Below are 25,579 nucleotides of genomic sequence, written 5' to 3' on the forward strand. Positions count from 1 at the left end.
GCACCAAGATCAGGGCCTATTGGTCTAGATTATCTGATATCATGGCGGAGGTAGTGGGGTCGGAGGTCCCCCTGGAAGCTCGATGGCACATCTTGGGGGTTACGAGCGATATCACATGGCCGAAAGGAGACAAGATCTGGTTAGCACTAGCTAGCATGGTTGCAAAACGGAACATAGCGAGGTTATAGGGGAGTGAGGTGGTGCCAACAGTGGAGGACTGGGAGAGGGACCTGGACGGGTGCCAAAGGGCCGAAAGAGTCATTTATAAAAGTAGAGGGTGCCCTAAAAAGTGGGAGAAAGTGTGGGCGGCATAAAGGCAATATAGAGGGGAGTTGGTGGATACCCAGGACATGTCTGAGTCTGATTAGCGGCGGAAAAACGTCTGCTTGATGTTCCATGCCCTGAGGAGGGAAGGGAGGTGGGTGGGCCGGGTGGAGGCGGTGGGCAAAAGTGGTTGTGGTGCCGTAACTGTGCCAGCTTGAATGTCAGACGACTGAAGTTTCACAGTGGGGGTGTCCAGCGGGTTCATTGCCAGCGCTTGGATGTATACTTGGGGTTTGATCTTCCAATGCAAGCCGAATTGTTGATGTGTAAAAATATGTAGCATTGTCTTTTCTGTATCACTATCCTACTGCTGCTGACTAATCTGCGAATGTATGGAGCCTGTTTATACAATAAAAAGATTTTAAAAAGCTGCAGTGCTAGAATCAGTATGGGCAGAAAAACAACCCAGGGTGTCTTGGAAGGTACTAACATTACCATTTGTACAGGGAGGGCTGGGCGCACCAGACTTTGAATTATACGCCTATAGTTCTCAAGAGCAATTTCTTCATTTATGGCATCACCCCACGCCATTGCAGCCCCATGTGGCGATAGAAATAGATAGGACAGCACCCTTACCACTGAATACGGCGGTATATGCTCCATACAAACGGCCTCGTGAAGAAATAGACACAGTAGAGACAATGAGGTGGGCGTGGAGAGGTATAGCTAAAAGAGCACATCTAGATGTACTATACGCACCATCTATGTCCTTAGGAGGTAACACATTGATAGCGCCCTTAATGGACAAAGCTATTCGTCTGAGAGCGTGAACGCACAAACTAGAGAAAGGAAGCGATCTTTAGCCAAATGAAGTATTTCTATTTTTGTCACAAATGTGTGGAGAACAGCCGCCCACTGCCTCTGATATGTTGTTATATTATCAGATCAGAGCAGCGTGTAGGGGCAGATTTCCCGGGTTCCCCGCTGAACCCCCCGCCTTGTTAGCCTTGGAGAATCTATTAGATAACCCGTCGGCACGTAAATTAATTACACGCATATACAGCACGACACAGAGGGACTACCCCATAGTGAAAACATCGTCTAGGGAGGACTGGGAAAGAGAAGCTGACCTGACTATGACGGAGGAACAATGGCAATTCTGTTATTCTCAGATGGAACAGCTGTCGCCGAACAATAGGCTACGTTTGATTCATTTTAATTTTCTACACAGATTGTACCGCACACCGACACAGCTACACCGCATGGGGCTGCAGCTAGATTCCAATTGTTGGAGATGTGGGGCGCAGGACGCTACATTTGTTCACCTTGCATGGGCCTGTGGGACAATAGCAGCATACTGGACTGACATAGTTAAGCACATAGGCAATATAGCGCAAATAGTTAGGCCAGAAACACCATTGGTAGTACTACTGGGATATGTTAGGGACATCCCGAAAGGGAATCGTAAGCTAGTGGCAATGTTGCTGTTAATGGAAAATCGACAGATAGCCATACATTGGACGAAACCAGCGCCTCCCACGGTCGCTGGATTGATTAAGGCAATCATTTACTGTAGAGATCAATTCTCCAACTTTTGGGAATCGATGCCAAATAGCTTCCGCCCGACTGACATTTGGGAACCCTTCACGAGCTGGCTGAGGGCAGGTGAGGGGGACTTCTGAATGTGGAGCACACATGAGGCAAGACACGTGAGGATCTCAGTTTGGTCGGTTGACGTTGGGAACAGAGTTGCTGCGCAAATGACGTATATTCAGGTCTGACGCCAAAATGTGCCGATTACACATATTCTACTGATATATCTTGTAACATTATAGCAGGAGAGAATGTCTTGAGATTACTATTTCTATCTGGATGGTGGTTGGGAGGAGGGGATGGATTCTTTACTTAATTTTTTGTCATTATTACAGTATAGTTAATATTGCTCCGATTGCGGAGTTCTTTTGCTAATAGATATGCCAACTGGATGTGTTAGCGCTGCCTGCCCGAAGGGTTGTTGGCCAATACAGCTGTGTAACAATACATAATTCTGCACACGCCGCTGGCCTCCGGGATGTGGCACAAAGGGCTGTGTACAACTCTGCATACAAAATAAAGCCTGTTAAAAAAAAAAAGTGCAGAAAACGAAGGCACACAGTCACTGCATCTGAGGAGACCAGCAGCGATACTGTACGTGCTTCCTTTGACGAAGGCAGTCAGTCTGACTCCATGGTATTACAAACACACTTGGGTGGGTAGTGCTACAGTCTATACTTACTTTAACTTTGCAGCGCCAGTCACCGTAGCAATTGAGGGGTTGGTACCCACCTCCCGAGTCCTCTGCCAGAGTCCTGGCCCCTGTAACAGTCACAATCTGTCTCTCAGGAGCAATTGAATTAGCGGGGCGCATTGATTTTAATACTGCAGCTCAGCTGACAGCTTCCGGCAGCTGGTGCAAGCACTCAGGCAGCACTGCCAGAGCCATGACTGCCATGAGCAAACTATCCAACCGTCCTCCCATAACAAAGTCCGTCACTGCAGCAGGACGTGACATCGTCCCCGTGGCACCAGAGACCAGTGGCGTCACTAGGGTTGGTCCCCAAAAAATAGAGAGTTTCCCAAAGACCAGAAAGGACTGGGTATCAAGTATTTATCAAAAGGGAATCCTTTCTGTGTATTAATCTTTCCTTTGGTGACCAAAAGGCCTACACATTCAAATCATTACCAGTTTTATAATTATGGTATTGACAGAAATATTTCAATAGATAATCGTACTCCACACTAGAAAATCATTTTTTTACTCTCAAAAGTTTATTATGCAGAAACATTTATGTTAAAAACCATTGTTTTAAAATTGCAGACAATTAGTGTTATAATTCGGGTGCTCTGGTACAATCTTCAATGCTATCTAACAATTCCGAGTTACGGTATCTACCTCAGAGTCACTCCTCATTAAAAAGATCATGCATTTTTATGATCACAAAATAAATACGAAATACATATATAACATATACATTTAAGAGTCCCACTGTCGACGCGTTTCGGTGCGTAGGTTACAATTATGGCACCTTCCTCAGGACGGACGAGTTTAAAACCACAAGATAATTTTACTTCTTTTTGAAGTATAGGGATTAAGGTCCTTCTATTGATTTCCAGGACAGCTGTATCTCCTTGTATAGTTGCGGATATGTTCTTTCACTACGAGTTCTTTTCGAATCATTGACTTTCATAGGGTTCTTATTGACATATGATTAAATGATGTCTATCGAGCAGGTACATGGTTACTGATGTGCACCGTCTGGGTTAGGCTGTTTTGCCGTGCCAATAGCTTTTACGTCAAATGCGGACAATCAGGCTGTTCTTAGTTTCACCCTTTTCAAAGGTATCTTTGTGCCGGTTCCGGGTTATATTGTCCCTTTTCGCCTGATGTGCAGCTTACTTTCCTTTTCATTGAGCGCTGTAAATGTGCGCTGAAGGTGGGGGGCTATTTTTGGTACAGTCCTCTCCCAACCTTTAAAAAACCGACACTCTGCGAACCTGTTCCTGACGGCTTCCTGCTTTCTCCACGACTGGTATCCGCAACTATACAAGGAGATACAGCTGTCCTGGAAATCAATAGAAGGACCTTAATCCCTATACTTAAAAAAGAAGTAAAATTATCTTGTGGTTTTAAACTCGTCCGTCCTGAGGAAGGTGCCATAATTGTAACCTACGCACCGAAACGCGTCGACAGTGGGACTCTTAAATGTATATGTTATATATGTATTTCGTATTTATTTTGTGATCATAAAAATGCATGATCTTTTTAATGAGGAGTGACTCTGAGGTAGATACCGTAACTCGGAATTGTTAGATAGCATTGAAGATTGTACCAGAGCACCCGAATTATAACACTAATTGTCTGCAATTTTAAAACAATGGTTTTTAACATAAATGTTTCTGCATAATAAACTTTTGAGAGTAAAAAAATGATTTTCTAGTGTGGAGTACGATTATCTATTGAAATATTTCTGTCAATACCATAATTATAAAACTGGTAATGATTTGAATGTGTAGGCCTTTTGGTCACCAAAGGAAAGATTAATACACAGAAAGAAGTCACTAGGGTTGGTGTCACCCAGTGCGGTAACTCATGGTGTCACCCCCTCACGACTTACCATAATTTACCCCAAACTGACACTCACAGACAATAATTGCACTACTTCAGTGCTCTCTCACCTGTGCCACAATGACGTGTCCCCCTGTAGTGCCAGGGTGAGCCAGAGCGTCTTTCACCAGGTTCCTGGGAAGAGAGTGACTCAAGCTGCAGGCTGTAGTGCTGTGGACTGACTGAAGGTGGCTGTCTGTGCTGTTGAGATGGCTGGCTTGCCTGGTTGGTGCAGTGACACGTACTGGCACCGTGCTAAGCAGCTCTCTCTTGTTATGGCACTTTGACGGCTTTGGTCCAGTCTGCCACCTTCTCATTTTGAAACTATTGTGTACTGATGTGGGCAGTCGGCTGGAGCTTTCATGTGTGCCTGTGCCGATCTCTGGGCTGCATTGGCAGAGAGCTGGTAACCGGACATGGCTCATCTGGACTGGGGGTTCTGGGCTGTGTTTGTATGTGATTTAAGAGCTATTATATACATTTGTATTTACATTAATTAACTTAGGTTTCAGTGTGACATTTTCATAATTTCAGTGAAATTATGTGACGTTTTAACAACAGTGAGTGACAAGAGCAAAAATCAAGCATTGAAGACGGGGGAAACATATAGGGGCACTGAAGGCGTAATCAATTTAGCAGCCATGGCAAGTTACAGTTGGCACTTCCTCACCTCCTAGTGCGGGCACACAGAGCTCCTTCTTGGCACTTGCTTGCCTCTGTCAGCGTTGAGCCTCTCTGGATCGTACTTTGCAATAAAGAGTTTACACCTTCTATTAGAATACGCCTTCAAACCCTAAACTGTCCCGCGCTTGCCCCGGAAGTATGCCGCAGAACACCAAGAGCGTTGTCGGGCAGCACCCCTCCCCCTTGCATCAGGGATGCTGCAGCTACTAAGCGGACCAGTGCCGATCTGTCTTACTTTGTATATAGATTAGGCGAAAGTGAGAGATGCGCTGCCTGAATTTGGAGCTGCGACCTTGTCTCCTGCGATAATGCATGTGAGAATCACCCACCCACACTGCAGGAAACGGGGTTCTGAAACCAATCGTGAGATGTCTCTACTGAAAGACAAGAGGACTGGTTCTGAGTCAGTTTCGCGTGATTGTGAAGCCGTGAAATACTTCGCTGTGACAACATGACATGCCAGTGCTTCAAAAAGGCCTCCTATCAATCCAGGCAGTCCAGAACTAGGCGTCAAGGGAGTTAAGATTTATAAAGCAAGCTGTCCGGACAAGGCCTGGCCCCTGGGTAGACCTGGACCTGTAGATAATGACTCTGGGTGCGTGTGCGCCCCACAACTGGTCAGGACCTTTAGGGGCAGACCTTGTAATTGTTTAGATGTTTTGCTAGTATTTGGATTGTGAGTTTACTCCACTCTCCTCCAACCAGAGACGGAAAATACACACATGTGGATAACTTTAAACTTCTCACAGGGGGCTCGTGTAGGATGACGTGCTTCGCCAAGATACACCGGAATGCTGTGTCAGCAACTGTGTTTTCAGGAACCTTGTGACTTGAGGGCAACTAACCCTGCTGAAAAATTATTACTAAATCAGCAGAAATCTTTTTTTTACTTTTCTGTGGCGTAAAAACTGAAACATTTGTATGTGGGAAGTGAAAAAAGTGGAAATGCACATTCAAACTTTTCAAGTAAATGCCAAAACATGGCAAATATTTTACTTCCATAGTTTTCGAATTTGTCTAAGGTGGTAATTTAACATGTTCAGAAACGAGTCTTTCTTTCACACCCTTTAGTGTGATCTCCTATGCTGTCTCTTTCTCCACCTTCTCGCGCTCCTTTGGTGAGCTTCCTTCATTTTCTGATGCCTGCATTCGCCCTCTCCCTTTAGGTCTCTCTTTACTCGTACACACTCACACTGCACTCTCTCTCTTTCTCCTCCCTCTCACACACCCACCCTCACATCACCTCGGCGCCATTTTCTATGTGCCCTTCAGAGCCCACGTGCTGCTGCCACATTCAGGTGATTCCTGGAAGGCAAGGGTGGACGTTCATCTGCTCGGTGGTTCAGGAGGGAGGTCTCGCTGCCTGCCTCAGTGACTGTCGTAGTGCCAGACTGCCCTGTATAGCAGGTGCCTCGTGCTTCCGCTCCCCACATCTCATGCACGCACCCTGGCACGCACCTCTCTGGATACCCCTGCAAGCGCGAGCCTCGCGGGACCAGCTTCTTTGCTGCACTGGTTGCATGATTAACTCTTACATCCCGGCTCCGTCCCACCCATCTCAGACTTTTCTATCCACTCATGGAAGCTGTGGTCTGAACAGCTACAGAAAAGGTGTAAGCACTCTTATCGTTGTCACCTGAGAGCTATACAAATACCCCTGCAATGTTGTGCTCGTTATTAATCCCTCCTTTCAGAAGCATCTACAGACCTTTCCCTGCCTGAAACTACCGGCAATAAAACAAACTCTGGTATTTCTGAAATCTCTAACCCACTGAGTCCCAACATCTGGGCACATTAGGAAATACGTGTTTTCCTCAGATAAACTTTGCACTGGTGACCGTGCAACACAAGGCCCTGGCTGGGGTTCAGCTGGGCTTCGAGGCCCGACCGTGCAGTATAATACCCTTACCCTGGCTGGGCTCCTGGCGCCGCCGTTCAGAGGACCTGCTCGGCACTTGCTCACGTCCTGGTGTGGGTATTCACAGGACCTCCCCCAGCACCTCCTAGCGCGGGCGCTCGGAGTCAGAGCGCATCACTGCACAGCAGAGAGGAGTGAGTCCCGTTTCCAGGCAGGCTGAAGCGGACACGGTCGGAGCGGAATTCACACAGAGCAGCATGTCCTGTGTCAGGCAGCAGTCTCCCGCCGCCGCTTCTGACTGACATGAGGTCTGTCACATCCCCCCACCACGGCGCCACAGAGCCTACAACGCAACGACTCTGCTGAGGGCAGCCCCCCCCCCCCCGAGTCTCCAGGCAGCAAAGGACATATTGTAAGATTGTATCACGGCACAGAGAGATTTTTAACCGTTACTGAGCCAGCGCTGGCAAGTGAAGTCTGCCGGCCCGGTCTCACGCACAGGTGTCAGATTTGCCAGAAATGTGTTAGTGTCACGCCCTATGGTGATACTTGGCAGGCCTGCACGGTGTCACCCCATGTGATGGTGTCACCCGGTGCGGTCCGCACCCCCCGCCCCCCACCCTAGTGACGCCACTGCCAGAGACTGTACCACACAACTCTGTACAGGGCCGGACTGAGAACCAAAACCAGCCCTGGCAAAGTGCTCTGTCGGCCCCCTGGGGGTGCCGCCGAGCGCTTTGCTAGGGCCGTTTTTGGCCGATTTTGTTACAGGGCCGCTTTTGCAGCTATGCTGCAAAAACGGCCCTGTAACAAAAACGGCCCCCTGGGCCCAAAACCGGCCCCCACTCTTGCGGCTCACCGGGGGATTGCCCGGTGCCCGCAACGGCCAGTCCGGGACTGACTCTGTAGCCAGCACAGCGGGTGCCGGCACCAGTAAAGGATCGCTTGCTGCAGCAATAAACACAAGCAGCGACAAGCGGCTGAAGAAAATACCAATTAAAACAAGGAGCGACTGGCGGGTGGCAGTGGGGCACACAGAGGGCAGGTGGCGGTTTGGGAGACGGGGACGGTGGGGAGGACAACACAGACCTGCATCAAGCACTGTCACTAGCATGAAGAAATGCAATAGACAAAAAAAGAGTTCCCCAAATAACAGTTAGGCTGTCTAAGCTCAACAAACCTGTACTTGGTCGGTGCTGCACGGGGAAAAATGTAAGTGACGTTGGCTGCCTAAACCAATTACACGGCAGCAAAGAAGACCAACACTGCCCTGAACAAATAGTATTTTTAACAACCACAGGGGCAGGCCTGTACACCTGAACCAGGGGCAATCAATATTTAGTCCAGACAACGGTTCAAGATATTAAGAAATTACAATTGCACAAACAAATAATAGCAATAAACAATTATTTAGGACAAAAAGCATCTGTGCACGCATAAAAAAAGTGGAAAATGGAAAACAAGAGAAAGGCCCATATAAGAAATATTTAGAAAAGTATACAAAATGTATTCAATATGTAGATAAAAACAAGTTTATAACATTGAGCTCAGGAATGCATACTGGTACACAGCATTTGTTATAAAATACAAGACCAGACAGGTGGCGAACAGAAGGGATTACATATGGGAGGGAGTTTCAGAACAACACCGAAACGACAACAAACAAAACAATGCGTCCTTCATTAATTGCGGCCACAGTTGTGTCTACGGCCTTTCGACCTTTGTTATGAATACATGGTCATCATCAGGACAAAAATTTAGCTGAGCACCCAACTAAAAAATCTATAGAATACAAAAATGACAAATATATAAATATTTACTTATTTAAGTAAGCTACGTCTGGGCCAACTTAAGAGTTGCATTCGATGTAAAACCGAGAATGCTTCTTTAGTAGCTAATTTTTTGGACCTAAGCCATGCGCCCTCTGATATGCGGTGGCAGGTCATTGAGGTTATACGGACTCCTCCGCAAAGCGGCAATATCTCTAATATCCTGAATAAAAGCGAGTGTCGCTGGATCCTTCGTTGTGATAGTATCAACAAGGGTCTCAATACAATGGAGGAATGCCGTTCTTTAACTTTCCGCTAAGAATCAAGGAAATCACTGAGGGTATATCATCTCCTAAATAATTGTTTATTGCTATTATTTATCTGAACAAATAGTAAGCAGCAGCCGGGAGCTACCTCCGTTTACTGAATACTACAGGTCTTGGCGACAGCGCATGCGTACTGCCTAGGCTCGACCCAAAACATTTGATAAAACTGCTGCTTACAGTGGTTGGCAGAATTGGTCTCATGAAAATGGTGATACTAACTCATATGCTATACCTCTTCCAGAATACACTCACCCCTATCACCAGGGCATCCTTCAACACTCTCCAATTGTTAATGATACAGCTTGCCTGTGCTGGCAAACAGCAGTGGCTCAAAAGGACAACTTTCCAAAATCCTTACAAATAAGGTGGCTTTGCTGTGCCAAACTTTGAAGTGTACTATCTTGTCATAATTCACCTCACACTGTTTCACAACACCAGACAGACCAAATAGAGGGCTGGAAAAGACCCTCTCCAGCTGAACTGGGCTTAATACGGTGATGCTACCGGTCCTGACCAGACCCAAAGGAGAAATCTACACGATCAACTACACAGTATGGACATTGCACAGACCAGAAAAACTAGGTGCAATAAATACAATATACTCCCTGCACATACCTCTGGCAAAGAATCTAAAGTTTGAACTCCCGATTGAGCCACTAGCAGGTAAACGACTAAATGACAGAGGATTCCTCACAATAGGAGACACAGACACCAACTTTATCTCCCTGGTGGAATATGCAATTACAGAGTAGAGCATCACCCGTGGACAAACGTATGTACTACTGATTACATGAGATAGCGAACCATGGATTTCCCTAGAGAAGTAACGACTTGGGAGTTGCTGTCGCTAGTAGAGTCAGGCCCTGCACCCAGGAAGCTCATTACACTAATATATACTATAGTGATTAGGATAATGATATCCGAACCCAGCTGGGCTAGGGCACAATGATACCGGGACTCTGGGTTGGAGCTTACAGATGAAAACAGGGGACACATGTGAGCACACACCATGGACAAATCCATGAATGGCAAACAGACCATGGCACTACAGATTCCTGTACAGCATGTACTGTACAGCAGCTGACACATCGAGGTTCGGAGGGCATGGTAGTGCACACTGTGTGCACTGTAGTGTCCCTAGGGCTGATTTCTTCCACCTAGCAAGGATCTGTCCACAGATAAGACTATTGAGGCAAGCTATTTAGGCAAACTGAATAGCTTGACAGATCTAGCACTGGGATCTGACTCGGATTTGTCAAAAAAGTTCTGCCGGGTGAGAGGAAATCTGTGGGTCTAGGATTATTATTGGACAAAGGCAGTGTGGCCAAGCACTGAGGCAGAGGTAAAGTTCACACTGTAACAGACTGCATCGAAAACCTAGTAACCTGCCACACTCCGGAAAGTTTCGGACCCAGGATATATGAAACCCCTTGAGATAACACTTAACTAGCAAAGGAGCGAAACACCTAGACAACGTACACTTGTCACTAGCCCACCTGCATGTTGGTAGAGATCTAAATGTATCCAGTATCCGTTCTGATGACCAAGTGTGTGAAATATGTGTTACTTAATGTATTATGTCATACACTGTACTGGTGATTGCTAATGCTGGGTAATTGATAAATAAAGTTACAAAGAAACTGAAGCAGCTACTAATGTTCTTCCCTGGCCTACATCCTTCTACTCTAGCAGGGAACAAAAGTGTTACTGGTTATCAAATGAGAGCTAGGGACTCATGGCATTGGTGAGCTTACCTTCCAAACAAATCAAGTTGGGAGATGTTGTAGTATCACAGGTTGAATCAGAAAGTGCAATTGTAAATAAATTAAGCCAAGAAAACTGGGTGTATAGTTTTCCAGTGTTGAAGGGACCTTAGGTCTACTAGGGGAGTGGAGAGTTTGAGAAGTCTTGGAAGAGCATTCCAGAGGATAGCTCTACCTGGAGAGGGGTAAGTAGACACCAGTATAAGGACTGCTGTTCAAATTGTATTGTATTGTAATTGTATTTATATAGCACTTACTACCCCTGATGATGCATTGAGGCGCTTGTTCAGCGAGTAGCATGCTACTCAGGCACCCATAAAGGATTAGTGGTGATTTTGTATAATGAAATATGAAAATAATTTGAGTGGTGGATATGTTAGTAAGTTATTTGGGGTTAGAAGGAAGAGGATAGGGTCTAGAAGGTTGTTTTGTTGAGTTCATCGCAGTAGGGGGGTTTGGGTGTGTAAAGGGGAGGTGGAAGGGTGTTAGTATAGGGAAATATGAAATTAATTTGAGTGGTGGACATGTTTTTCTGGATTGCAAAGGAATAGTGGAGGGAGAGAAGAGGGAAGGAGGGACAGAAAAGGGAAGGCTCTAGAATTAATTTTTTTCTGAGTTTCCTAGCAGTAGGAGGTGGTTTGGGGTGAGTAAAAAGGTAGGGGGAAGAGTCAGAGGGAAGGATTAGAAAGGCTAGTTTGGGGGAACTGAATAGTAGAAGATGAATGAAATGATGCGAGGAGGGGTAGAGGAAGGAAGAGTCTAGAAAGGGTTATTTCCGGGATCATAGTAGTGGTAAGGGGTTTGGGATGAATGAGAATGGAGGTGGAGGATATATTGATAGAGGTATAGGGTGAGAATTAGGGTAGTGAATTGGAAAGAACAATAGAATGAGGTTTGAGATGAGTCAGAGAGTTGAGGTAGAGGATATATTGAGAGCGGTATAGGGTGAGAAGTAGGGTAGTGCATTAGATATGCTGAATTAGAAGAAAGTAATAAATAGATACACAAGTTCATGCAATGTATATATATATATATATATATATATATATGCATAAAGAAGATAGTATATCTAGATTAAAGATGCATTCAATAAACTCTGACTTTCAAGTGTTGTACTTTAAACTAATGTATTTTGCTTTTTTGGTAATTCAATAGTGAAGCAATTGTAGATAAATAGTTATGATACAAGATGTACTTATTTATGCAGTCACTGATATACATGTTAAAAACATAGAATAATGAAAATATCAGTAATATCTACATTTGTTAAGGAGAACTAACAAATACCTATGTTTTTTAAACCTCATTATTATACATGTTTATACAAAGCAATACACATATACAGGTACATATCTATAGTCCAAATAAATGCCTATATACAGAGGGATATGCTGTACATTTCTGTTTTTACTGTGGTGGTTATGTGGGGAAGAGCCAATACTTGAATAGTTTTCTGAAGATGAAATAAAGAGTTCCATAGTTTGGCTGCTTGAACAGAGAAGGATGTGCCACCCATGTTTTTTTTTCTCGTAGAATGGGACTTTGAGGCGAGGTGCCACTCTAGAGCAGAGGTTCCTTTGTTGAATGTGTTTGGTGATTTTATTCTTGATGAAGAGTGGTTGTGTTCCATGTATTGCTTTGTGGGTGATACAAAGCAGCCTGAATGTGGATCTTCTAGCAACCGGTAACCAATGCACGGCTTTCAAGGCCGAGGAGATGTGGTCATGTGGCTTTATATGTAAAAGTAGTCTGCAGCCAAGTTCTGAGTCCGTTGTAGTCTTTTCATAGTCGTTAAAGGTGATTTGTGGTAGAGGCTATTGCCGAAATCGAGAGCACAAGAGAACAAGAGAGATGGTTGCCTGGACCTTGTGTGGAAATACCAGGTGGGGGATATTTGTTGCTGAGTTTTCATAGTAACAAAACCTGATGTTGCTAGTTTGTCCACTTGGGCATTCATTGATAGCTTGGAGTCCATGGTCATTCCGAGTTTCCTTTCTCCTTTAATACTTTAGGCGGTGTTCCCAGATCATCAGGCCATGCGGCGAACGGGTCATAATTTTTTCAATTGCCACATGTGAGTATTTCCGTTTTGGAAGCATTTAAGTTGAGGTGGCTCCATGTAATCCAATGATCCACGGCTCTGAGACAACTGAAAATGAGCGACTTTCCAATGTCTTTGGGGCATTTCAGTTGAAGGAGTATTTGCATGTCACCTGAATAGTTATAGCAAGTGAGGTGAAATTGTTTGATCAGTGCTGGTAATGACTTAATGTAGATGTTGAAAAGCATGGGCAAGATGATAAGAGCCTTGAGGGACCCCTGCATTTGTGAAGTATGGTTTGGGCGAAAAAGGGGGAGTATGGATGACATTAGTTCAGTTGCGAAGGTAGGATGTGATTAAGTCTAGAGCAGTCCCCACTATGCTGGCTTCGTAGAGTCTTGGTATCAGAGTGTCATAGTCAACAATGTCAAAGGCAGCCGTAAGGTCTAAGAGAAGTAGTGCAGCAATCCTATTGCAGTCAACTGTGTTCTTCAGGTCATCCCAGATGACAAAGAGGGCAGATTCTGTGCCTCTTCCTGGACGGAATCCGGTTCGGAAGTCAGAAAGTATGGCATTAGCTTCAATGAATTGTGACATCTGGGGGAATGCTGCTCTTTCTATAAGTTTGCACAGTAAAGGTCCATTTGTAATTAGTCTTTAGTAGTCAGGGTACAGCGGGTTCAAGTTTGTTTTTTTCAGTAATGGGCATATGTATGACTTTTTCAGTTCTTATGGAAATATTCAGGTAGCTAAGCCATTGTTGATGATTCTTCTTACTGGTGTGGCAGAAGAGGTTGTTACAAGAATTCTCTTGAAGGTTTGCAATGGACATGGGTTAGAAGGGCGGCCGGCAGGCCTGCTTGCTTTGACCAGGTCCATAAATTAATTGTGTGAAATATGTTGGAAGGAACAGAGAGGCTGAATTAGAGTATTCTTGAATTGTTGTTTTGGAAAAGGGTTGGTGCCGGTGCTTTGCCTTTCTTTTAAATAGGAGTCCAACGTGTCTGCTTGGGCCGTCTAATGATTTGCCAGTTTGTCTGTGAAATCCTGAGTAACAAAATAAGCTCCTTCTAGGCAATTTGGTTTTTGAAATTCATTGAGAATATAGAATTCTTTATTTTCACATTTAGAATTTTGAATTCTGTCTGAATAGTACCTTTTCTTAGCTTTTTTGATAGGTGGCTTGAATAATCTGTTGTGTTTCTGTAGAAGTTTGTCTTGATTGGTGGTCGTTTTGAGCCAGGCACACGGCAGCTTTCTAATTTGTTGTTTATAATTGATCTGATGTTTCTCTGCTTATTTTAAACTCTACATGACACGAGAATAACGGCAATATGATAATATTGCTCATAGGCATATATCTTTTCAAAATGGATGCTTTTACTAAATCATGGATCAGTATAATGAAACGGCCCATTGTGATGCAGATACCTTTTCTTGCTATTGTTTTCATCTGAGAAAAACAACTAATCATAAATTGAGTACAATATCAGGCAGACATGCAGGACACTGGAATGCACATCTGATCCCAGGTAAAACATATTTGTTTTGTGCTAGAAAGGTAATTAGTAAGAAGAATTCACCTTTAGCAGTGATGTTTTTTGCCTAAATTAACTGAATACTGTAAATGGTATTTTGATAGTTTCAAGTTAAACAAAACAAAATACATCTCACATTATATTTCAAATAGCATGAGGTAGGTCCTATGGAAGAGGCTGCCATGAAAACATGCATTATAAAACCACGTTATAAGGCTCAAATATATAATTCACTCCTACTCTCCATATCTGTACAGAGAATATGCACAGAGACAGCGGCTTTAGGAGTGACAGTTGCAGCAATTTAGAAGGCACACGTGTACTTTGGAAGCACATGTAGCTGGACCGGGTTAGCATGCTGCAAACACTGTGAAGATGATCAAAATACTCTATACGTCCAGACTAACAAAAATGAGGTGAAACAGATAAAAAACATGAGGTGAAGGCGGATTTCTCTACCTACGACAACTGAATACACCTCCATAAAAATGTACCGGAGGAATGACAGAAAAAACATACTAAAACAGCAAGATAATTTAAATTTGTAGAGTAACCACATATTGATATTCTCCTTCCTTGCAACAAAGTACAGAGCCATAGGACTGTGTCAATATACTTTTCATATACCAGGTGCAAAATGCTCATAGCCATACTTTAATATGCCATTTTAGCTTAGACTGCAGTCGCCTTGTTTAAAGTGTGCTGCGGCATTTATTTTACGCAGAAAACCTGCTGCGTGCTTTAATGTTATAAACTACAATGGATGTTTGCGTCAATTTACAGAGAATACTTTAGTGCAAAAAGAGTATTCACATGTTTTAATATTATGATAAGCAGGGTCCAGACCGAATACATGACCTATGTGACAGGTGTGGATAGGGTGTGTGGGACAAGTGTAGACAAAACACTGTACAATTTGTAGTTACATAGTGTCCTTACATACATTCTGTATTTGAAAATCAGGGCGATAATGTCCTTAAAAGAGCACACTATGTTTGGGCTAGTCTAGTGCCAACGCTAGATTTAGAGCAGAGGTCCCTCTGTGAGCAACTTTGTTATCAACTATCCAGTCTCCTTTATGATACAATCGCATTAAATATACATTCAATTGTTGATGCTGCATACCCGTCTGTGTCTCTCGCGGTCTTTGCACTTTTCGCGCACCCAGTCGATGGTGTGAAAGTCGTCGTACGTTCCGACCCCCGGAATAGGCTCGTCCAGGAGGTCCAGCAGGTGTGTCGTGCTGTTTACAGACCCTCCGTTCGTCATTGTGTAGTGGGTTCCTGCAATGGCAAAAGAAACCACAAGTCACACCAGCCTAGAAAGACGAGCGCCGGAAAAGCACACAATTGAGAAAAACAATGAATTCGTCACTGTAGTGCGCACTACTATGCAACATGAGATGCGTGTGGTTACAGCAGCTGTGCTGGAGTGAACGGGGCACTTGTTTTAAAAGACTCGCTAACAGGCAGGTTCTAGGCATGCGAATACAATTAAACACTGTTATACTGCATACACATTATAATTACACCATACTACCTAGCCCAGCCCTCGAGGGGAAAGAAACAGCGATATAAACACCTCCCCTCTCTGACTCTTCAGTGCGCAGTATAATGACCCTGCCGCATTCGCCCGCCCCCTGACACCTGCTGGGCCCGTCAGAAACAACTTCCGGCCTCTGGAGCACGCAGGAGAGACAGACAAACACAGCATATGTCTTGGCTAGCGCGCCACTACACCATAACTAATTTTAACACGCAGGTTGAAAAGATGAGTACTGCATTTCACCTTAGAGTGTATTAAATAAATACACGGCAAATCCGATGACCCACAGAGAGTTCAACACCTTCTCGAATTCTGCAATCCCCTTCACATTGGTAACGTTCTTTGACTGCATTCGTGTTACCTCCACCCTCCTACAGCCAAATGTTGAGTGCGGCTAAAGTTGCGCTATATACTCACACACAAGCCATGAAACTGAAAGAATAATCCACAACGCTGTCACCCCTAACTAGAAACTGGCGCGGGCCTTCAAAATCCAGTAATAACACATACTAAGCTGCAAAAATTGGAAAGAAAGAGGAAGGCCTTACAACTGCCCCAAATGCAAGCGGGTGGGGCCAGGGTTTTAAGTGGGCTAGGTCCGGCAGTTCTAAAAAGTAGATGCAGAACCGTGTCTCTATCGGTCTCTCTATTTCCGCCTTCACCCTCGTGGTGACAAAACAAATCTTAACTCTGCAGCAGTCCCCCCCAACCCCCTTCACTGCCTTTGAGGTAACTTTAAAGAGACTCGTATAGTTCTTTTACAGTCTCCTCATTTCAGATCGGAAGTATTTTCAATATTATATGCAACAAAGCCATAGTTGATGCTTATGTATCTCATGCAGCTAACGGCCATTGACATTGTACGTAATCTTACTTTTTGTGTTATCTAAGGGTCAGAGAAAAGGTTTTTATCCTAGGTCTAGGGCGCACTGCTATACATTAACGCTTTTTCTTAAGAAGGAGTAACGATTATCAGTAGAGTTTGAGGTGCAAAAAGGATGAGGGGATGAACCCTATAACCTTACGCGGTTCACACACGAGAGGATGTTCTTCGCTGACGCACCCGTCTAAAAACACGCACCCTCGCCTTGAAATTCTATGGCAGGACAGGAGGCTCAGATTATGCTTTCTCTATTTCTTTACTACCAACAGCAGCCAATAGGAACATAGTAAAGAAACAAAAAACTACAACTCCCATGAGCCCTTAGGCAACCATAGAGTCTATACACTATATAAACCACCATAGAGGACAACACTTCCTCTTTCTTTGCTGCTTCGCAGCCAGTTAAGTCCATTTCTGTTACTTGTTAACAATTTGCATGTTTGAATATTGACATTGTGTTATATTGTGATTGCTGCGTTTACTCACGCGCTGTTGTGCCGCTTTTCAGCTTCTCTTTTGGTGTTCGTTTCGCCGTGTGCGTTGAATTGGCTTTGGCGCTCGGTTTGCCGTTGTCGCTTGTGTGTAGTGAGAGCGCGTGTCGCCTCACCGGTACTGCGGGCGCATTGTGCCCGTGTGTCCTCTGTTGTGTGGAGCGGGACGGGGCTCAGGAACTGTCGCGCGTCGCTTCTTTTCCGGACAGCCAGGCACGCCTTCGCGCATGCGCGTTGGCTTTGTTTACGTTCCGTGTGTGTCACGGAGCCCGGACACGCTCAGAGGCAGCGTTGCTTTTATCGCCTCAGCCCACTGCCTGCCGGAGAGCCCCACAAGACGCCTTTTTCCCTCAGGATAGGGTTCTGGGCTGGATACCATTTAGAGGTGTTGCCTAGGGTGACTACTGTGCAAGCCTGTCCCTCCACTTTCGATTTTTTGCAGTACTTGGTCGAGTTTTGGCTCTACCTGTTGGGCTTGCTTGGGGTGGTCACCCCCCCTGACTGGGTCGCTCGGTCACCGCCTTGACCCCTGTTTAGCTTGTTGCTTTGTGGGCTTATTGCTACATATATATATAATTATATATATTTTTCCTCAGTGGTGTTTATTCTTTTTTTGTCCTCCTTACACCATGGCTGATTATGAGGATGCTGAAGAATATTTTTATGATGAGGAGCCCGAGGAGTCTTTCGAGTACGACTTGGTCGATGCCCTTGACCAAGGGGTCAGACATTCAGTCAATACTGCGCTGGTCCACGCAATAGGTCCTCTGAAGCGCCATTTGACGGATTACGCTCAGCAACAGGGCTGGATCCCACCCTCTTCTGCCAAGCTCTCCTCTAAGTCACCCAAGAACCCTCATAAATCGGATTTTTTGAAATTGGCTCAGTCCTTGTCTGCTCCTTCTATGTCTAAGAGGTCCCATGCTCCTCCCCCGGACACGGAGGATACTTCCTCCTCTTCATCATCTGGTCCCTCTGGTCTTCCCCCTGCTAAGAGGTCACGCAAAGAACATTTTGTTGACGCCTCTTCCCATCCCCCGGTCCTGACCTTTGAGCCTACGGATATCATCCATCCGAATTCCAAAATTTGGGCCCCTGCCCCAGAGGTTGCTGATTATATACAGGCTCACATCCGGGATTCCTTTGATCAAGAGGTGCGCGCTAGGTTGCGTTCCGAGTGCCCTCGCCCGGAGTTGGCAGATAAATTAGCTGACACTCCGGAAGTCGATCCCACTATCTTGACATATCTCAAAAAGTTTACCAAAGACCCGAAAAAAGGGATTGATCGGTCTTGGCGCATGTGTCAGGATAAGCTTCTTGATCTTCTTGGCCCCCTAACCAAAATCTTGGATTTGGGTTATCAAGCACAAGGGACTGCGTCTGGCATTGATCCGGATGAACTTATTGGTTGGGCCCAACGAGCTATCTGTTTCCTGGGAAACGCAAACTGTGCCTTGTCCACCGAACGGCGGCGGTCTATTCTATTGAAGATGGACCCCCGGTTGTCTGAATTGGCCACATCTGAGTCTGGCCCCTTGGCACAAGGTCTCCTGTTTGGACAGCCATTTTTGAAAGAATTAACGAAATTTGTTGCCACCTTTAGTGGCCTCGACAAGGCGCAGTCTTCCTTGCGCAGGGCATTCCGCCCGGTTTTTGCCAGGGCCAGACGTTCTGGGGGACGTTCGTTCGGCCGAGGTTCTGGCCAACAGCGTGGCCAGCAGTCCCACCAAGGAGGAGGCGGACAGCATCATCAGCAGCAGTCGTCCTACTCCGGATCCAAGACGACCTTCTACCCCTCCCGTAAAGGTCATGGTCAAGGCAACAAGGGAGGCTACGGTGGAAACCAGGGAGGTCGCCAGGACTTCTCCTCAGCAGGTGAGCCTGATTCCATACGAGAGTGTTGTTCTGGGGGGCAGGGTGCAATTTTTTCTACAGAATTGTCGCACGATCTCCAACGATGCATGGATCTTGCAGACTGTTCAAGGGTACCAAATCGAATTTTACCACCCACCCCTTCAGGGTCCCGTCTCTTTACCCCTTGTTTTTTCCCAACAAGATCGGGAAGTGATCTCCAAGGAAATAGATTCTCTTCTTCTCAAAGGGGCCATTGTGCGCACGACCCTTCATCCACAGGGGTTCGTCAGCAATGTGTTTCTGGTGGAGAAGAAGGGGGGAGGGTCTCGCCTTGTGCTCAATCTCAAGGAATTCAACAACGGGGTGGTCTATCGCCACTTCAAGATGAAGGGCATCCATCTTCTCAGGGATCTTCTTCGCAAGGGCGACTGGATGGTTGGCCTGGATTTGAAGAACGCTTACTTGTCCGTTCCCATCTTTCCGCCTCATCGCCGCTTTTTGCAGTTCCAATGGTCGGGGGAGTGGTTCGAGTACACAGTTCTCCCTTTCGGCCTCTCGTGCGCCCCATGGTGCTTCACGAAGCTCCTGAGACCAGTCATGGAATCGCTGCGTGCACGGGGAGTGCGACTAATCGTCTATCTGGACGACATTCTTTTGATGGCTCAGTGCCCACTACAACTTCAATCCCATTTATCATGGACCATCGATCTGCTTCAGTCTCTCGGGTTTCTGGTGAATCCTCAGAAATCACAGTTACATCCCACTCAGTCGATAGAGTTTCTGGGTTTCCTTGTGGATTCGGTCTCTTGCCAGCTTCTCTTGCCTGCCCAGAAGGTCAGATCTATCAAGAGGGAGTTGAAGTCACTGTTGTCTGCACCGAACGTTTCGTTACGGTCGATAGCTCGGATTGTCGGACTTTTGGCCTCTTCCATTCAGGCGATCTTTCCGGGTCCATTACATTATCGGGCCCTGCAGCGTCTCAAGATCCGACACTTGCAGAAGGGTCTTCGTTACTCCGACCTTGTTCCCCTATCACAAGACGCGAAATCGGAGATGATGTGGTGGCTCCATCACATGGAAGCCTGGAACGGGAAAGCCCTGTTCGGTTCCACTCCGGACTTGGTGTTGGAGTCGGATGCGAGTCTATGGGGCTGGGGAGCCCGTTGCGGGACTTGACGACGGGCGGCCGTTGGTCTCCGGACGAGTTAGCCCTTCACATCAATTGCCTGGAACTTCTGGCGGGATCGTTTGCGATCCGCAGCCTTGCTCCTCAGGCCACCAGCTGTTGCATCTTGCTCCGCATGGACAACATCTCAGCGGTGAGGTATGTGAACAAACTGGGGGGGACACGATCGAGAATGTTGGCAGAGATTGCGAAGGATTTCTGGCATTTCTGCCTTCAGAGAAAGATCACTCTTATTGCAGAGTATCTCCCGGGTCGCCAGAATCAAGTGGCCGACTGGAACTCTCGCGACCTGCTGGACTTCAGCGACTGGCGTCTTCACCCACGGGTCTTTCGAAATCTGTCTCGCATTTGGGGTCGACCTTGGATCGATCTCTTCGCCTCTCGCCTCAACGCACAACTGCCCAAGTTTTACAGTTGGCGTCCGGATCCGGAGGCTCTTGCCACGGATGCCTTTCTCCAGACTTGGCCTCCTCAGCTTTGCTATGCTTTTCCCCCTTTCGCGATGATTCCGCGAGTCTTGGCCAGAACGACGCAGTTTCTGTCGGAGATCATTCTGATCACTCCTCTTTGGAGGGCTCAAGCGTGGTTTCCGGACCTTCTGGAAATGAGTTGCTCGACTCCATTCCTGCTTCCAATGAAGTGGAACTTGCTATTGGATCCTCTGCTCCATCCACATCCTCTAATTCTGTCGGGACAGCTCCGTCTGGTGGCGTGGCGTCTTTCGGGGAACGCTGGAAAGTCCCTGGCTTATCGGGAGACGCTGAGCGATTTATCAGTGAAGCTTGGGCCCCCAACACGCGCAAGCGTTATGCGTCAGCTTGGCGTCGGTGGTGTGATTGGTGTTCTGAACGGAATCTGGATCCCGCTTCAGCAGATGTCTCTTTAGTTGTTAATTTTCTTGCTTCCATCGCTTCTTCTGGTTCTGCTTACAGGACTGTCAATTCTTTTCGCTCCGCTCTTTCTGCGGGCCATGACCTTGTCGACGGGAAGCCTATTGGGGAACATCCTTTAATTTCTACTTTGCTTCGTGGAGTTCGGATGGCTAAGCCGCCATGTCCGAAATATGTCGCTCTTTGGGATGTCTCCGTTGTGTTACGTTTTCTGGAAGCATGGCCTCCCAACGCTTCTCTGTCTCGTAAGCAATTATCTGCGAAATTGACAATGCTTCTATGCTTGATATCTTGTAAACGTGTCTCGGATGTTCGTGCATTGGACCTCGCAGGCCGTTCTTTTTCCCCCAAAGGCGTTACTTTTACGGTTTCCAGACGTACGAAGACTAATCTGTCCACTGTCACTTACCCGGCTTTTCCTCACAACCCACAGTTGTGTGTTGTTCGTTGCATAAAAGATTATGAGGTGAGTACTGCTCCTTTTCGTCAGGATTTATCTGGACAGTTGTTAATTGCTTTGCAGAAGCCTTTTAAACCGGTGGCGCCAGCTACTCTGGCTCGTTGGGTACGCTGGCTTATGGCGGAGGCTGGAATTGATGTCTCCATTTTTGGAGCTCATTCTGCAAGGGGTGCCATGGCCTCTAAGGCTTATCATGTTGGTGTGAGTTTGCAAGACATTGTGAAGACGGCTGATTGGTCTTCTGATACTGTGTTTAAGACATATTATTTCAAACCAATTGTGGATATTGCCTCTGTTGTGGTGGATGAACTTTAAACAAGCATAATCTGAGCCTCCTGTCCTGCCATAGAATTAAAAATTTGCAAACATTCGTGACAAGAATTTTCAATTCTATTAAGGACACGGAGGCGAGGATTATCCCACCCATTTGTATTCTACTGCATTGTTACTGTTGCATTTGCTTTATTGTAATCTGCAATGTTTCTTGCATCCATTTTTTCCCCGCCCTATGTGATGCTACCTATACAGGGTTTTTGGGGTTGTATATTACGGCTCTGTTTTTCTTTCAGGTTCGGACCAGAAGTGATCCTTCGTCATGGTCTCTCCGGCATTGTTTCCGATCCATTGGATGCTGGATCTGCTGTGTTTCCTGCGACTTCTTCGCTTTTGGATGGTTACCTGTTTCCGGTTGATATTTGATGGTTGCCTTCGGACTTTCCTCCAGGATGGTCGGCGGTACTCTCTTCAATGACTTTGACTGTTTATGTTTTCCTGGACAAAGAAAGAGGAAGTGTTGTCCTCTATGGTGGTTTATATAGTGTATAGACTCTATGGTTGCCTAAGGGCTCATGGGAGTTGTAGTTTTTTGTTTCTTTACTATGTTCCTATTGGCTGCTGTTGGTAGTAAAGAAATAGAGAAAGCATAATCCTCGCCTCCGTGTCCTTAATAGAATTGAAAATTCTTGTCACGAATGTTTGCAAATTTTTAATTCATTCCATACCTACGGGAATTCCCGGAGCAAAAACACACCATGTGCGTTTTGAACATTAGTTGACCACGAGACCTGAAGTATACCGCCATCACAGTTAAACCATTTACCTAATAAGCCTTATTAAATAAGGACAATTTATGCTGGAAACACTCCTTTCGAACAGACAATTTTATCTGGTCCAGAGCCCTGTCGGGTTGGAATTATCACCGACAGAGCGACCTTTCAACTTCTATTCTATCTTGTACAGCCCTGAAGAGTCGTATGCAGACTGTGCCGCATGTGACGAAACACGTGTTGGCTAGTCCTTTCGGTGTCTGAACATTAATAGACACTTCACATCAACGCCAATTTTGTTTCATAAATATAACTATTGCATTTTGTTTTTCCATGCCCTTTTCTCCACAACGTTCTTCAAGTCTACACTGACTTTAATTCTTTTTTTATCTTGGAGTGTGCATGGGTATCTGTTTGTTGTCTTACTTTTTGTGTTACATATCTGGATTCCATCACAGAAGTAGCAAAATGCCAGTCAGGTTTCACACTATGTTATGTACAGTTTTTTAGCTTAGGTGTTTTAAGCCATGCCCATAACTGCATCGGCCACGCCCCTTTGAGAGCCCCCACCTCCAAGTATTTTTATCCCACTTAAAGCCCTGAGTGGGGCTTATTGCTTTCACACGGTAATGGGGTGTGTTGGTGGGGGGTAAACACATCTGTAAAGTTGTATGCGACACAATTGAAAAAACTGTTCCAATAAAGTTGTCCCAACTCCCACATGTCTACAGTACATACGTAACCAGGGCCGGCATTAGCACTAGTGGCGCAACAAACTTTTTCCCTCACTACCCCCATTCAACAGTGCCCCTGGTTTCTTTATAGCCCATCTCGCAAATGCATTTCATTTGTTTTATATCCCTAATCATACCAGTGCAGGGTGCTAGAGCACTTTATATCACAGAAACTACACAGAGACAATGAATCATACATGTGTAAACAGTCTATAGGAAATGTTACATAAGAATGACGATTATAAGGTGTAGACATCTTTTAATCCATATTAGTAGGCAGTATATCTTACGAGTGTTTGGTATGAAGAGCATAAACTTAATATTTAAAACATACCACAGTGGTGGGGTTGGTTTTACTAATAAGAATGCATTTCTATCAAAACCAACCTTTTTTTGCAACATTAGGGTAATGAAATTCTGGGGGAAAAACATAACGTTCCAATTAATCTACTCTATACCATGCGGTTTGCTGCAGCTCTTAGACAGTTCATAAATCAGTGTGCTCTATTAGGATTGAAATTTGTGAACTGCAAGTAACAAAAGGTTCTCTGTGACGAAAACAGTAACCCACCGAGCTATCCACATAAATACAGTTCTGTGATCTGCATGGTACACACTCTTTGCAGCAGATCAATTACCCTCCTGCGCTGCCTTATGATAAGTTAAAACTGTCACTAGACAAGCAAAGTTATTTCTTATCATAGCACCCCCTGAACTCAGGTCTCTGAACTCAGCGCCAGGTGCAGCTGCACCGGTCGCACTGCCCTAAAGGCGGCCCTGCTCCTAACGCATATGGATTGTTTCGATAACAAAAAGGCTAGACTGAAACATATTATACTAACAAGGCGTAGGATCTCCAATTTTAGAGTAATGACTGGGAGATTTTAAATAGCAGTCAAATGAGCAGGAAATTAGGTTGCTGTATAACACAAAGTATGATAAACTGGCAAGTATGATAAAGATTGACTGCTCTAAGCTACAGCTGACTAGGGTGGGGATTGAAGCGGCTATGACAGTCCTCATAGCCATGTTCAAGGAAGTGGCTGTCCGCGTTCGAACCGTCGGCTGCAAACGGGAAGTACCACGGCCACCACCAAGCTTCACCTCCTCGACTAGGGTTTTCTTGGCCCTCCTGTCTAACCCTCCTTTTTGCAGGGCCCCCATGCTAGCCCTGCAGACTTTAACAGTCTGCCGCATACAGAATCCAGCTTTAAACGAGGAAAGTCGGGAGCAACGGTTTCTCCATAGGGGCGACGGAGGGTTGACCCCCTGCCTGCCAGCAATTATATTTCACACATTATGCTTGCAGACAGAAGGTGTACTGCTGCGAGGGGTGATTTATTGCGGTGACCAGCTAGGGTTGTGTATCTGAACTGCGCATGCAAGTTGGCTGCTATTTTGCTTGTGGTCAGCCACCTGTAGAGTTCAGGCTTTCCCAGTCATTGTAGACCCACAGCCCCATTGGTCTTGTGGGGAGTGTTGTGTTAGTCTATCTCAGCCAATCCTCACAGTGCTCTTATGCTGTTTACTTGTATAAATAGCATGAGAGCACTGCTTTCATTGACTGAAGTGTGTGTTATGTTATGTTAAAAATAATTTGTTAAGCGCACTGCCACCGATTGGTTTCCTGGCGCTGATTAAGACAGAAAGCGGAGCCTGAGGACGTGTAATATGCTGGGGTTATTGGTATGCTTATTTTATTTTATTTTGAAAGTTGTATAAAGCGCGAACCAGATCTTTGCAGATATCAGAGCGCTTTACAGAGCATACATAACAAGCCATTAGATATGGCGTAATTGTAGGTAATAAGTGGGGAGGGGTAGGCATAGGAGGAAGCACAGTAGAACAGTTACGTCAATAATGCAAGTGGTACAACAAAGTGAAAGCATAGGCCGACAGGTAAATCAACAACACAAGTAATACAAATAATCGCAGGGATCGACCAGATAATACATATCGGTGCAGCTACTTAAAAACCAACGTCTTTTGGGGGCGTGGCTTGGCGGGCGAAGATGGCGGTCGCAGCCTTGTAGAGCTCCCGCCGGCCCGGACTTAATTCGATCATTTATCCTGGCCCCCGAGCCCACTGTTGATACCCAGTGG

The 25,579-nt window shown here is 45.6% G+C and overlaps 1 protein-coding gene across 4 annotated transcripts in view; it reads right to left on the reverse strand.

Annotated features, from left to right (window-relative positions):
- Window positions 1–13,534: 13,534 nt before the first annotated feature.
- Window positions 13,535–25,579, reverse strand: part of LOC147661201 (H(+)/Cl(-) exchange transporter 3-like) — a 301,732-nt gene continuing 289,687 nt past the window's right edge. For all 4 annotated transcript variants that reach the window (XR_015306008.1, XM_086951239.1, XM_086951240.1 and 1 more), the window contains one exon: window positions 13,535–15,670. Coding sequence is in view for 3 of the 4 variants with exons in the window: in XM_086951239.1 (XP_086807365.1) it covers window positions 15,492–15,670 (179 nt within the window). In the remaining variant the exon portion in view is untranslated. The remainder of the gene's footprint in view (window positions 15,671–25,579) is intronic.

The sequence above is a fragment of the Lissotriton vulgaris genome, unplaced genomic scaffold (genome assembly GCF_964263255.1).
Source record: "Lissotriton vulgaris unplaced genomic scaffold, aLisVul1.2 SCAFFOLD_228, whole genome shotgun sequence".
Lineage (NCBI taxonomy): Eukaryota > Metazoa > Chordata > Amphibia > Caudata > Salamandridae > Lissotriton > Lissotriton vulgaris.